The sequence below is a fragment of the Cucurbita maxima genome, unplaced genomic scaffold (genome assembly GCF_002738345.1).
Source record: "Cucurbita maxima cultivar Rimu unplaced genomic scaffold, Cmax_1.0 Cma_Scf00029, whole genome shotgun sequence".
In the NCBI taxonomy this organism is placed as follows: Eukaryota; Viridiplantae; Streptophyta; class Magnoliopsida; order Cucurbitales; family Cucurbitaceae; genus Cucurbita; species Cucurbita maxima.
The window spans coordinates 1,143,876-1,157,384 of NW_019272045.1; the positions used below are offsets into that span (position 1 = coordinate 1,143,876).

General features: G+C 39.5%; 2 protein-coding genes across 5 annotated transcripts; one reads left to right on the forward strand and one right to left on the reverse strand.

Moving 5' to 3' along the window:
* Positions 1-234: 234 nt before the first annotated feature.
* Positions 235-4,108, forward strand: LOC111465463 (alkaline/neutral invertase A, mitochondrial-like). The gene is made up of 6 exons (XM_023109851.1): positions 235-1,292; positions 2,206-2,365; positions 2,494-2,705; positions 2,786-3,279; positions 3,362-3,410; positions 3,496-4,108. Exons 1-6 carry the CDS (start codon positions 495-497, stop codon positions 3,820-3,822), a joined length of 2,040 nt encoding a protein of 679 aa, XP_022965619.1. The 5' UTR covers positions 235-494; the 3' UTR covers positions 3,823-4,108.
* Positions 4,109-4,723: 615 nt separating this feature from the next.
* On the reverse strand, positions 4,724-13,503 carry LOC111465520 (intermediate cleaving peptidase 55, mitochondrial). 4 transcript variants are annotated; one of them, XM_023109931.1, is made up of 16 exons: positions 13,327-13,503; positions 13,112-13,223; positions 12,079-12,153; positions 11,688-11,951; positions 10,801-10,893; positions 10,334-10,540; positions 9,271-9,374; positions 9,064-9,130; positions 8,865-8,972; positions 8,018-8,110; positions 7,750-7,840; positions 7,532-7,602; positions 6,740-6,795; positions 6,578-6,638; positions 5,563-5,753; positions 4,724-4,937 (listed from the first exon to the last, which is right to left on the reverse strand). In XM_023109931.1, exons 2-15 carry the CDS (start codon positions 13,157-13,159, stop codon positions 5,640-5,642), a joined length of 1,452 nt encoding a protein of 483 aa, XP_022965699.1. In that variant the 5' UTR covers positions 13,160-13,223; positions 13,327-13,503; the 3' UTR covers positions 4,724-4,937; positions 5,563-5,639. The 4 variants fall into 4 exon arrangements, with proteins under 4 accessions (XP_022965699.1, XP_022965697.1, XP_022965698.1 ...); XM_023109929.1 differs by having other exon boundaries at positions 13,309-13,503; XM_023109930.1 differs by having other exon boundaries at positions 4,724-4,933; positions 13,112-13,503.
* Positions 13,504-13,509: the final 6 nt, after the last annotated feature.

A 13,509-nucleotide genomic window follows, 5' to 3' on the forward strand; every position in this document is an offset into this window, starting at 1 on the left:
AAAAAAAAAAAAAAAAAAAAAAAATTAAAAAATTAAAAAAAAATGATTTTTTAAGAAAAAATCTTAAGGCTAAAACTTGATTGAGTGAATTGTCATGGTGAAAGCACACTTGAAATGTAAAGAAATCTAAAAATTATCTTGAAATGAATTCTTGCCCGAAGAACAAGGTTCATAGATTTGTTAAAAATATCAAAAATAAAAAATAAAAATGTTCTAATTCAAGAAAAAAAAAACCCACCACGAAAATCCACGATCTACACAACTTCACCTCCATTTTTCTCGTTAATTTCATCTCTATAAAACGAGCCGTCCTTCCCTTTTCCTCGAACCTTTCGATTGCTTCCCGAATTTCAGATACCATTCTTCTTCAACCAATCCCAACTCCTCTTTCAATTCGATTCCGTAGTTCGCCGCAGAAATCGAAGATAATCGCCACTGTTATGCGTAAAGTTCTTGAATCTTATTCATATTCCACGATTTGATTTCTTATTGTTATGAACATGATTGCTTTGATTGATAATTCGTCGATGAAGGCTTCTTGTAGGCTTCTAATTAGCTGTAGAAATTCTAGGGTTTTTGGATTCTCACCTGCAAAAGCCCTAAATACTTCGCCTCATAATTCTTGTTTGAACTTTTGCTTCAAATTTCATTCTATTAGGCAATATAATTCTTACCCTTTTCATTTCTCGAGGTCTCAATGGATTTTAGATGGCACCAAGAATTCTTCTGTGGCTAGTTTAAGTTATGGCCAATCCAGGGTAATTATGAGGTCTTATAGTTATAGTATACTCCCTAAACCCAAAAGGGGTTTGTCTATAATTGCTAGAATTGCGTCGAATGTTCGTGATTTTTCGAGGTCGATTGAGAAACATGTGAATGACAATAACTTTGAGAAGATATATATTCAGGGTGGTTTGAATGTGAAGCCTCTGGTTGTTGAGAAGATTGATAAGGATGAGAATATTGTAGGAGAGGAAGATTCTAGGATAGAAATTGTTAGTGAAGATGTAAATGAGGAGAACTTAGAGGGTTTGAACAACGCTAAGGTCGTTATTTCGACAAGAGAGAAGTCTGATATTGAGAAAGAGGCTTGGAGGTTGCTACGTGACGTTGTCGTGACGTATTGTGGAAGTCCGGTTGGGACCATGGCTGCAAATGATCCGGCCGATAAGCAACCATTGAATTATGATCAGGTCTTCATTCGAGACTTTGTTCCCTCTGCTCTCGCGTTCCTGCTGAACAAAGAAGGGGAGATTGTGAAGAACTTTCTCCTTCATACCTTACAGTTACAGGTACCGTTTTTCATGTTCTTTATCGGTTGTGTTATACATTTCCTTTTCTTAATGTTTATATTATGTTTCTTGTCCCTACAATTTCTAGTACTTAAGTATTTTCATGTGTTAAAATTTGTTAATCTTTTATAAGTTACACAATGTCGATCGCTCTGTTTGAGCATGTATGATATGGAATTCCATGGACCCTTAAACCAACACTAAGCGACGGGTTGTCTATTATGTTCAATGGTCGGTCATAACGAACCCTGGTGCAATCATGTTCATCCATACCAAGATAATGACCTAAGAAAGGGAATTCAAAAGAAAAATTAAAGGTTACTCAGGTTGCCAATTAGGAATGGATATCAAGTAACCGATGGACCGTTGCGATGGTGAAGAAAAAAGGTAGCATAGCACTAAAAAGACCCTATAGAAGGTAAAAAGAACCTATAGAAGTGGGATTTAGACCGTTGCATTGGTGAAGCCTTTTCAGAGCGTTTCCACCTGCATAAGTGTAAGTACGAGAAGGGTCATGATATTATTCAGTTAACGCAGGAGCTTGTTAATATTTGAACGTATAATTTTAGTGAGATAATTTTCTTGGCATTTGGCAGTCAGTGAGCCTTTTGATTTTGGTTCCTTCGGTTTTACGGCTCGATTGGTTTGAAAGGATTTATGTTTGTTTTGGGTTGCTTTTATTTTCCGAAAGGGCACACGAAGATTGGACATTGGAGTATTAACAAATATAGGTCAATTTTCAAAATAAAGAGCACATATTGTAAGCCACTTTGGATCAAGGAATCCGAGAATATTCGAAACCTAGCCCATCATATGGTTAGATCGTATCGAGTCTCCAAGATTATAGGCTTCTCATGGTGTTCTACTCAAGCCTTTTGCTGATTTTCTTAATTGAGGACTTTTCTTTTTCCAGAGCTGGGAGAAAACAGTAGATTGTTACAGTCCAGGACAGGGCTTGATGCCTGCAAGCTTCAAAGTCAGAACCGTTCCCCTTGACGGCGATAATTTTGAAGAAGTTTCGGATCCAGATTTTGGTGAATCAGCCATAGGCCGTGTGGCACCAGTCGATTCAGGTAACATGATAACGTCATTCGTTTCTGTTTTTCTCATTCATGAAGCCAAACATTTCTCCTTTTGAGTGAGTACCCTGTTTAGAAACATTTGATCTTCATCGTCATCGTCCTTTGCTCTTCTTTGGTAGGATTATGGTGGATCATCCTTTTACGGGCGTACGGAAAAATCACCGGGGATTATTCTCTACAAGAAAGGGTGGATGTCCAAACTGGCTTGAAAATGATACTTAACCTCTGTCTAACAGATGGGTTCGATATGTTCCCTTCGCTGTTGGTCACTGATGGTTCCTGCATGATCGATCGTCGAATGGGCATTCATGGACATCCCCTTGAAATACAAGTGAGTTCGAGTGAAAAACATGAGCTTGCATCCTGCATTTAAGTTCATCACCTGCATCTGTAACAAGCTTGATTCTGCAGGCCTTGTTTTATTCAGCTTTAAGGTGTTCTCGCGAAATGCTCACCGTGAATGACGGGTCAAAGAACTTGGTGAGGGCCATTAACAATCGACTAAGTGCTCTGTCGTTCCATATCAGAGAATACTATTGGGTCGATATGAAGAAGATCAATGAGATCTATCGTTATAAGACTGAAGAATACTCCATGGATGCTACTAACAAATTCAACATCTATCCCGAACAAATTCCTCAGTGGCTAATGGACTGGGTACCAGAGGAAGGAGGTTATTTCATAGGCAATCTCCAACCAGCTCATATGGATTTTCGGTTTTTTACACTCGGAAATCTTTGGTCCATCGTTTCGTCTTTGGGTACACCGAAACAAAATGAAGCTATTCTAAATCTCATTGATGCTAAATGGAGTGATCTCGTGGGTCATATGCCTCTTAAGATATGTTACCCTGCTTTGGAGTACGAGGAATGGCGCATAATCACCGGCAGTGACCCGAAAAACACGTAAGTTATATGCGTATCTGCATAGAGTATCTACTTACTTGATTGCCATACAATACTCAACTTTTTTTTTGATCTTTTTCAGCCCGTGGTCATACCATAATGGAGGATCGTGGCCAACACTTCTTTGGCAGGTAATGTAAAACTGATAGGTCTTTGTGTAATCTTAAGCCACAAAACTGATCATATATAACGATTTTAAGTCGACGTCTATTGCAGTTCACACTGGCATGCATCAAGATGGGCAGACTCGAAATGGCCAAGAAAGCAGTGGCTGTGGCTGAGAAGAGAATTGCAGTCGATCGCTGGCCTGAATATTACGACACTCGAACAGGAAAGTTCATTGGAAAGCAATCCCGACTCTATCAAACATGGACAATTGCTGGTTTCCTGACATCAAAAATGCTGGTTGAGAATCCAGAGCTCGCATCATCTTTGTTCTGGGAGGAGGATTACGAGCTTCTTGAGATATGCGTTTGCGCACTTAGCAAGTCGGGTAGGAAGAAATGCTCTCGCGGTGCTGCTCGGTCGCAGATCCTTGTCTAAGGTAACTTCATTCTTTCAAGAACGAGATCGTCTTCGATTAATATACTGTACAGCTATAGGTTAGAGCAAATGATTATAAGAGTTAGTTCAAAGTTCTAAAGGATTGCAGAAACTTGAAAGCTTGCCTGTTTTGCAAGCTGATTCTGTCAGCCAATCAATCATATAGATTTATTTTAGAACTGAGACAACCTGAATATTGATCTGTGGGTTCTCTCTGAACATCTTTCTGTACATTATTTCACATAATATATTCCCGCACTTCGTTTTACACGGTTACGACACGTAAGTTTCTTACCGTGTTTCTGAACATCAAAAACTTCAGAAAGAGTCTCTCGTGAGCTTAAAGAACTAAAATCAGACCTGTTTTACTTGTATTCCAACTCTTTGTTGTGTTCTTATTCTTCTCTTCCACATTCTTGAGTTCTTCAACCTCGAAAAGCCAACACGGGAATTTCTCGACAGCCTGGTCAGAGACTTGAAACGTGATTTCTCCGGTGGGTGGGTCGTGAACTTAGATTTCGCAGGCTGAGAGCCAAGCAAGAGCTCCTTGGCCTCGACTCTTGTAAGCTTCTTAACCTGGTTTTTCTCCACATAGGTTACTTGTTTTGCAAAAGTAACTTGTGAGATGCCACATGAATTGGAGAGAAAAACGAAGCATTTCTTATAAGAGTGTGGAAACATCTCCTAAGTAGATGCATTTCAAAACCGTAAAGTTAACGGCGGTATGTAATGAACTAAAACGAACAATATCTGCTAGTAGTGGACTTGAATTGTTACATAACTAGGCTAATTGTCTTCAAAGTTGGAATGCAGCTTGACCATAGCGTAAAATATTTTTAAAAACATTTTATTTTAGGGATTTTGGAAGTGATAAATGTTGGATAGAAATGAACAAATTGAGTAGCTGAGAAGTAGCAATGGGGCATTACTTTGGATATCAAGTTCAGAAGATGGCCTTGAAAGTCATAACCAAATACAATCCATGAGAACATTATTACATTACATTATGTATGAACATTATTTCAAACTATTTCTGCTTGCTTCTTACAAATATCCAATGCAAAATTTAATGAAATGAATGTACCTAACCCAACCGGCTGCTACCTCCAACCTACCTGTCCATGACCATGTGAATGGAATTAATGTATGAAGATGGTAAGAAAAAAAAAACGGCTAGTTGTAGAAGTGATTGATAATATAGTCGTTGTGGAAGACAATGAAAGGGATCCCGAGCGATACTTGAGTCGAGTCAGATGCTTGTATCGAGGTGGAAATGAAATGGCAGGAATATGAGTGATGTGCTGTGGGTGATGCCTGAGATGATGAGAGTGTCTCTTCAGCCACTTAAGGAAGCATGCTCGGTGAGTTTTACTATCTTTCGACAAGGCAACTCTTGACAATCTTTGCATCTCAACATCGATACTCGAGCAATGTCATCAATTCAATAGCAACGACGATGAGTTTGTTTCCTAAATTGGCAAAAGATCCACACTCATCATCTCACCATCATTCGAGCATAGCCCACATTTGCACATCACTAACACCAAGTTATAATCCCTACCTATCTGACCCTGACTCGAGTACTGCTTTGGATATCATATCATTGTCTTGCATTCCACCATATTATTAAACACTCAAAACATTTCTACCCCGTTTTGATAATCGTTTGTTTTTTTTAATATAAAAAATCAATCAGTTATCAAACGGGACTTCGACCTAAAGAATTGAATGAACACTAACCCGATCGCTGCCTGTAAGCCTCTTTCTAGTCTTGATTCTCAGAGATACAGGAATTCCATTGCTGAGTGTACATTTGATCAACTGGTTGAAGCTTTCATAAAATTTAAGCCGTGCATCGTAGATCCAAAGCAAAAGTTGTTCAGCAATGATTCTATCTGATTAATTTCTTTTGGGATTGAACCTGTGAGGACCTGAGACAAGAAAGTATAACCCACTGATTCATTCCCAAGTATATAAGAGGAAAAACAAATTGATTTCAGAACCAGACATTGTAATATATAATCAAACTAAGAACACTTGTGTGAGATCCCACATCAGTTGGAGTGGAGAACGAAACATACTTTATAAGGGAGTGGAAACCTCTCCCTAGCAGCGTTTTAAAAACCTAGAAAGGAAAGTCCAAAGAGGACAATATCTTCTAACGGTGGACTTAAGCTGTTATAAATGGTAGCAGAGCAGAAAACCGGGCGATGTGTTAGAAAGGAGGTTGAGCCCTGAAGGGGGTGGACACGAGGTGGTGTGCCAACAAGAACACTGGATTCCGAAGGGGAGTGGATTGGGGGTCCCACATTGATTGGAGAAGGGAATGAGTTCCAACAAGGACGATAGGCCCCGAAGGGGATGGGTTGTGAGGTCCCACATTGGTTGGGGAGGAAAACGAAACATTCATTATAAGGGTGTAGAAATCTCTCCCTAATAGACAGCATTATAAAAACCTTGAGGGGAAACTCCAAAGGAAAAGCCCAAAGAGGACAATATCTGCTAGCGGTGGTTTTGGGTCGTTACAGTCGGGAACACCAGCTCTATAGCATACAATGTATGAGAAGGTCTACCGGCCATTTTCAGTCTATGTCATCATTAAAACATACGATATATTTGAAATTCATAGCAGCATAAGTTCAACCCAACTTGCACTATTCAGGAAATAGTATCAATAGCCATTGGGGCCAATATGATAACTGAGCCAAAATATGACCAGAACCACCCATAAAAAACTCAGACTCGAACCACATACCTCATGACCTGATTCGGTTATAAGGACTTCATCCTCGATCCTAATCCCGATACCAGCAAACCTGCCGAGTACATTCTCTAGTGAGAAAATTTTGTCGAAAAAAGTACAACAAAAGATGAGAGTTACAAAATTGAAGAACACAATCCTATGTGGTTAATTTACCTCTCTGAACCTTCAAAAGAGGATGGGACGTAAACTCCAGGTTCAATTGTTATTACCTGCAATGAATCAATAAGATCTTAGAAATTGAATTTAAAATAAACATCCAAACACGATATCCCACATCGGTTGGGGAGGAGAACGAAGCATTGTTTATAAGGGTGTGGAAACTTCTCTCTAACCGACGCATTTTAAAAACCTAGAGAAAAAGTCCAAAAAAAGACAATATCTGCTAGCGGTGGGCTTGGACAGTTACAAATGATATCAAACCTAGACACCGTACGATGTGCCAACGACGAGGTTGAGACCCGAAGGGAGGTGGATTGGGGGGTTCCACATCGATGGAGAAGGGAACGAGTGCCAGCGAGAACTCTGGACCCCGAAGGGGGTAGATTGTGAGATCCCACATCGGTTGGTGAAGAGAACAAAGCATTCTTTAAAGAGCGTGGAAACCTCTCCCTAGCAGATGCATTTTAAAAACTTTGAAGAGAAGCCCAAAGAGGACAATATCCGCTAGCGGTGGGCTTGGGCCGTTACAAATTCATTGTTAGCATTACAAATCCCAGTGCACCGATATTCAACTTGTCTCTAAAGAATGGGAATACTCTATTATACTTGACAAATGACATTGTAACTGAAAAATTCTAGTATGTCTACTGTAACAAGCAAAAGTTGTACCGTTCGATTTTAAGCTCACAACAGCAACAGATGGGATAAACGTGTGCACGTGAAGGGACGGGAAGACAGAAAAAGTGAGAATCAGTATCCATACAAATGAATCGGAACAAAACTTACAACACCTGGCTTCAACGGTCGGTCGTAACCAACCCTGGCGCAATCATGGACGTCCATACCAAGATAATGACCTAAGAAAGGGAATCCAAAAGAAAAATTAAAGGTTACTCAGGTTGCCAATTAGGAATGGATATCAAGTAAATGATGAAGCTATGCGTTGGTGAAGAAAAAAGGTAGCATAACACTAAAAAGAAGTCCTTATAGAAGGTAAAAAGAACCTATAGAAGTGGGATTTAGATGGTGATAGAAATCGCTTTTCCAGTTTTGCAAAATCCCAAGCTCCTTGAAGCCCTTTCGGAGCGTTTCCACCTGCATAAGTGTAGAATATGAGAAGGGTCGTGATGTTTTTCAGTTACCGTGTGAGCTTGTTAATCGAGGAACCGACCAAAATGGAAGAAATTGAAAATAGCTACAAAAAAAACTTTAGAAAGACTATGTAAGCTTCCTCTAGAGGTGTTGAACAATGAATAAAAACACCAAACTTACCGAGTAGTTGTGAATTTCCAATATAGTAGCGCCAGGTTTGCAAAGCTTTATGCATTCCTTGTTTGTTTGTAGTATAAGCTCGTAAAGCTCTTCCTGAGATACATTCAACCAAGCAAATTGAGGGACACAAAAAAGAATGTAAGAAAGAAAGGTAGGATCCAATAGAAAAAAACAAGATCGGATGCTTAAAGAAATGCTTATGTATATAAAAATGAACCAAGGTCCAAGTCCACCGCTAGCAGATATTGTCCTCTTTGGGCTTTCCCTTTCGGGCTTTCCCACAAGGCTTTTGAAATACGTTTGCTAGGGAGAGGTTTCCACACTCGTATAAAGAATGCTTAGTTCCCCTCTCCAACCGATGTGGGATCTCACAATCCACCCCCTTCATGACCCAGAATCCTCGTTGGTACACTGCCTGGTGTCCACCCCATTCGGGGCTTAGCATCCTCATTGGCACACCGCCCAGTGTTTGGCTTTGATACCATTTGTAATAGCTCAAGCCCATTGCTAGCAGATATTGTCCTCTTTGGGTTTTCCCTCAAGGTTTTTAAAATATGTCTGATAGGGAGAGATTTCCACACCCTTATAAAGAATGTTTTGTTCCCCTCTCCAACTGATGTAGGATCTCACAATTCACTCTCCTTCGAGGCCCAGTGTCCCGTTGGCACTCGTTCCTCTCTCCAATCGATGTGAGATCTCACACACATAACCATTGCTTAAAGAGTAGTGATGGTAGTTAGCATGGTGGTCTATCCAAACAAAAGACTTTCACGTTCACAAAAGCAAACATAGAAAAGATCATCAGAACTCGGGAAAACAAGAAATGGCTGAGATAAAGAAACAATACCTGAGTGGCAGAAAACTTTCCACAAGGCGGCCAGGTACGAGTAAGATCACTGACATAACCGTGCAATTCACATCCTACATCCATTAGAACAAAATCCCCGTCTCTGACCTGCATTTTTCACGTATATACGTACGAAAGTTCATATATTTTTCATCCTTCATAATAGTGAAGCTTAGGCACCACAAGTAAATACACTTACTTTCTGATCATTTCGAGAATAATGTATAACACTACCATTACACCCACCACCCACCACAGGATTAAATCTGTACAGAGAAAGAAAATTGAAAATCAGTTGAAGAACTTTGCATAATTTAATGTCGCCTATCGAATCAGCATACTGATATTAAGAATACAATGCAAACATCTCGAAACGGGTACACATCAAAATATGAAGAGTACTCACGCCATCCTTTGAGCACCTCTCATTCTGCATTCATATTCTACCTTTGCTGATAACATACTCTCATGAGGATATGTCTTTGAATGAATCATCGTCTGCAAAAGAGCCTGAACCCAGAAAACCAACAGTAAGCATCATTTGTAAGAACTAAAATACACAGCATGGTGCAGAAATAGTTATGGCATTATCATGAAATTTCATTAATCCTCCCTCAAGTTGAAGGGTTTTTTTTTTCGAGTCAAAGAATAACATTTATCGTTTCATAAATAAACTTCGGAATCTGCGGAAAAAGCAGTTTGTTTCTTTCCATAAAGCCCAAATAAGAGCTCTGCAAGCATGTTAGAAATAACGACTCTCCACAATGATATGATATTGTCCACTTTGAGTATAAGCTCTCATGGCTTTACTTTAGACTTCCCCAAAAGGCCTCATATCAATGGAGATGTATTTCTTATTTATAAACCCATGATCATTCCCTAAATTAGCCAATGTGGGACTCCCTCCCAACAATCCTCCCCTCGAACAAAGTACACCATAGAGCCTTCTCTGAAGTCTATGTAGCCCTCAAACAGTCTCCCCTTAATCGAGACTCAACCCCTTTCTCTAGAGCCCTCGAACAAAGTACACCCTTTGTTCGACACGACTCACTTTTGACTACACCATTGAAGCTAGCAAGTTCGACACTTGAGGATTCTATTGACATGGCTAAATTAAATGCATGGCTCTGATACCATGTTAGGAATAACGACTCAACATAATGGTATGATATTGTCCACTTTGAGCATAAGCTATCATGGTTTTGCTTTGGACTTCCCCAAAAGGTCTCATACCAATGGAGATGTATTCCTTATTTATAAACCCATGATCGTTCCCTAAATTAGCCAATGTGGAACTCCCTCCCAACAATCCTCAACAAAGCATTCAACCACAAAATCTTAGCTTTCTCTTTAAACCACCAGCCGGAAAGAAGCTCATAAAGGCCATGAACTACGGGAGAACCATGCGAAAACGTAACTATTCAGGATGAAACACCATCCCCTATAAGCAACAAAAGGCTTGGAGGTACCTGGCAGGCGATTGAAGCGGAATCCCTCATTAACTTCTGCTCTGCTGTTGATTTTATTAACCGCAATTCGTGAGTAAAAAGTGAAATATCTTTCACACAGTTATTCTCTGCCGCTTTTCGAAAGGCCTCTAAATCCAAATAAGTTGAAGTCGCAGTGTTCGAATTATGAAACAACTTGGAGGACCTTCTAATAATATCTGGAAGGATCTGTAATCAAATACAGAAATATTTAGAGGACTTCATGAACAGTGAGAATGCTTCATTCAATTCCACAAAGACCAGTTTTTTTTCGAAAAAAACAAGAATCGAAACCTTTTCATTAAAACAAATGAAAAAAGTACATATAAACCAGCGTTTAAATTCAGAATTTTCGACACAAACTCATGAACGATGCTGGTCGCATCAGTATGTTTCCACCATAATCATATTAAAAGATGGAACAATAAATCTCCTTCAAATTAACTTACTTCACGCAATTTTGTCATTGGATATGCTTGATCAGCCTTGAAAAATTCCAATGCTGCATCAACTCCTGCAATTTTCCCTTGCCAAAGAACATCCTGATATAATCAAACAAGCCATCATAATGCCACACAAGCAGAAGAACAAGATGAAAAATCTTCAGACCGACTACCCATAAAAATGTGAAAAAATGCCATCCACTCCCATAATCAACTTGTTGTATTCTTATGAAATTAGCCAACATAATGCCACACAAGCAGAAGAACTTGGTTGCTACATAACATTCATAAAACAAAGTTCATTTAGGTTAATTGATAGGAAAAATGTAACAACCCAAGCCAAGTCCACCGCCTCGTGTCCACCCCCATCGGGGCTCAGCCTCCTCGCTGGCACCTCGCTCAGTGTCTAGCTCTAATACCATTTGTAACAACTCAAGCCCACCGCTAACAGATATTGTCCTCTTTGGGGTTTCACTTTCGGACTTCCCCTCAATGTTTTTAAAATATGTCTACTAGGGAGAGGTTTCCACACCCTTACAAAGAATGTCTTGTTCTCCTCTCCAACCGATGTGGAATCTCATAGTTCCTATATTGATTCAAAGAGTCCCCTAATCACAGTCCTCGTAAATACATTCCAAGGTCTCATTTTTTCCTTCCATGTGTCGAGTTTGTTTTATGTAGCGGAGCAAACCTAATTTGGTTTGGTAATCTTTGATCCTTCTTGCCCATCTTTTCCCATCATATTTGTTCATTATCTCCTTATTGATGTACTCCTAAAGTAGCCAATGAGGAGGAGAAAATGATGCCATTACCAAGTGAATACACGAAAAACGAAAAGAAATGCAGATGTGCACACAAGAACATTTTTATAAAATAAACAAGACCAGACATACATAAGGCTTTGTTTCGGGCATGAACATGCATAATCCAAATTCATGACTCATAACCGCCAAGCCACCAGGTTGTAGGCAACCAGTGATATATAAGTAATCAGCGTCTTGTCGAAACGTGTAAGGCACCACATCAGTCATCATTTTCACAGGCGCAGCAGCAATAATGGCCAAACCATTCTGTGGTAGAAGTTCTAGCAACCTTTTTCTTCTTGTAATGTATTCCTCAGCAGTTATTCCAGGAGTAATTTCTCCTTCATTCAGCAACTACAAGGTCCAGGAGTTAAGTGACTATATTTCTTAAAACTTTAACAAATGATACCATAAGTATTAAATATAACCATAATAGAGGCAATCCTAGTGCATCGACTCAATACATTATGTCGTATCAAACCTGTGGATGAGATGAAGCGGTAGGCTGTCCAATGTCAAGTATCTTATTAGTACAATACGCCCGAAAAGCAACAGCCTACAAACCAAAATACAACAACATCAACAAAATCTGAAGAAGTAATTAGAAGGCTCTGTACTTTCAGGACTTGAAACAGGATTATGTTAAAATGGGGTGAAGTTTTCGTCAATCAAAGCTGAAAAAAAATAAATACAAAATAAAAATTAAAAAAAAAGGGAGACAGGATTACCCAAAGAGCCAAAGAGTTAAGATAAAAGGCTCGTCTCTAAGATTCTTATCAAAAAGGAATTTGAAAAGGAGCCCATAGATGTTGAGGGTTGTTAGAAGAGGAGTTTCACGTCGGCTAATTAAGGGGTTGATCATGGGTTTATAAGTAAGGAATACATCTCCATTGGTATGAGACCTTTTGGGAAAACCAAAAGTAAAGCCATGAGAACTTATGCTCAACGTGGACAATATCATACCATTGTGAAGGTTCGTGATTCCTAACATGGTATCAGAGTCATGCCCTTAACTAAGCCATGTCAATAGAATCCTCAAATGTCGAACAAAGAAATTGTGAGCCTCGAAGATATAGTCAAAAGTGACTCAAGTATTGAACAAAGGGTGTACTTTGTTCGAAAACTCGAGAGAAGGAGTCGAGCCTCGATTAAGGGGAGGCTGTTCGAGGGCTCCATAGGCCTCCGAGGAGGCTCTATGGTGTACTTTGTTCGAGTGGAGGATTGAGCCTAAAGCTTTGCACAACAAACCAACAAGCATAGAAAACTCCTCCCCTAAAAATTATAAAAGATCAAATTCCATCCAACACCGATATATGAAAGAACTTCTACAATTATATTGAAAAAAGGGTAAAATGTCTCCCAAGAAGCTCATTTCTGGAGAAAAAAGCGAGTGATTTTGAAACCAAGCAGCATCACAAACTGGGTTACAACATATGAAGAAGAACTCAATTCAACAACACAAAAATAGATAATTATTTGCAGCTGGGGTACAAAAAAGAGTGACGAAAACGCACTTGCTTGAACGTTGTTCTGGGCAGAAGTTTCTGAACTAGATTCTGCATCGTTCCTTGACTTGTTCTAACAACTTAGCTTCAGATTGTGGACAAGATTGTATGTTTCTGCACCCTGCAATTCGGCAAATGGAAAATGAAGATACCCTCTTAAGTTTCGGGTATTAGGGGGGTACCTTTAACTTCTAGGTCAGACCCACTTCCAATCGTTCGCTTACAACATGAACAAGAAGAACACGGCGGCGCGTTTTGAGCAAGCTTCTACTCAGTGTACAAGTCCCTCCGGCCTCCGCCCCCCAAAAGAAGTCTCGTTTCAAGTAATAAAGGTTGAACGGAGGCGATGAAAGTGGGGAAGTGTAGAGATTTGAGATGGTTCTTGTTTTTTTTTTTTTTTTTTTTTT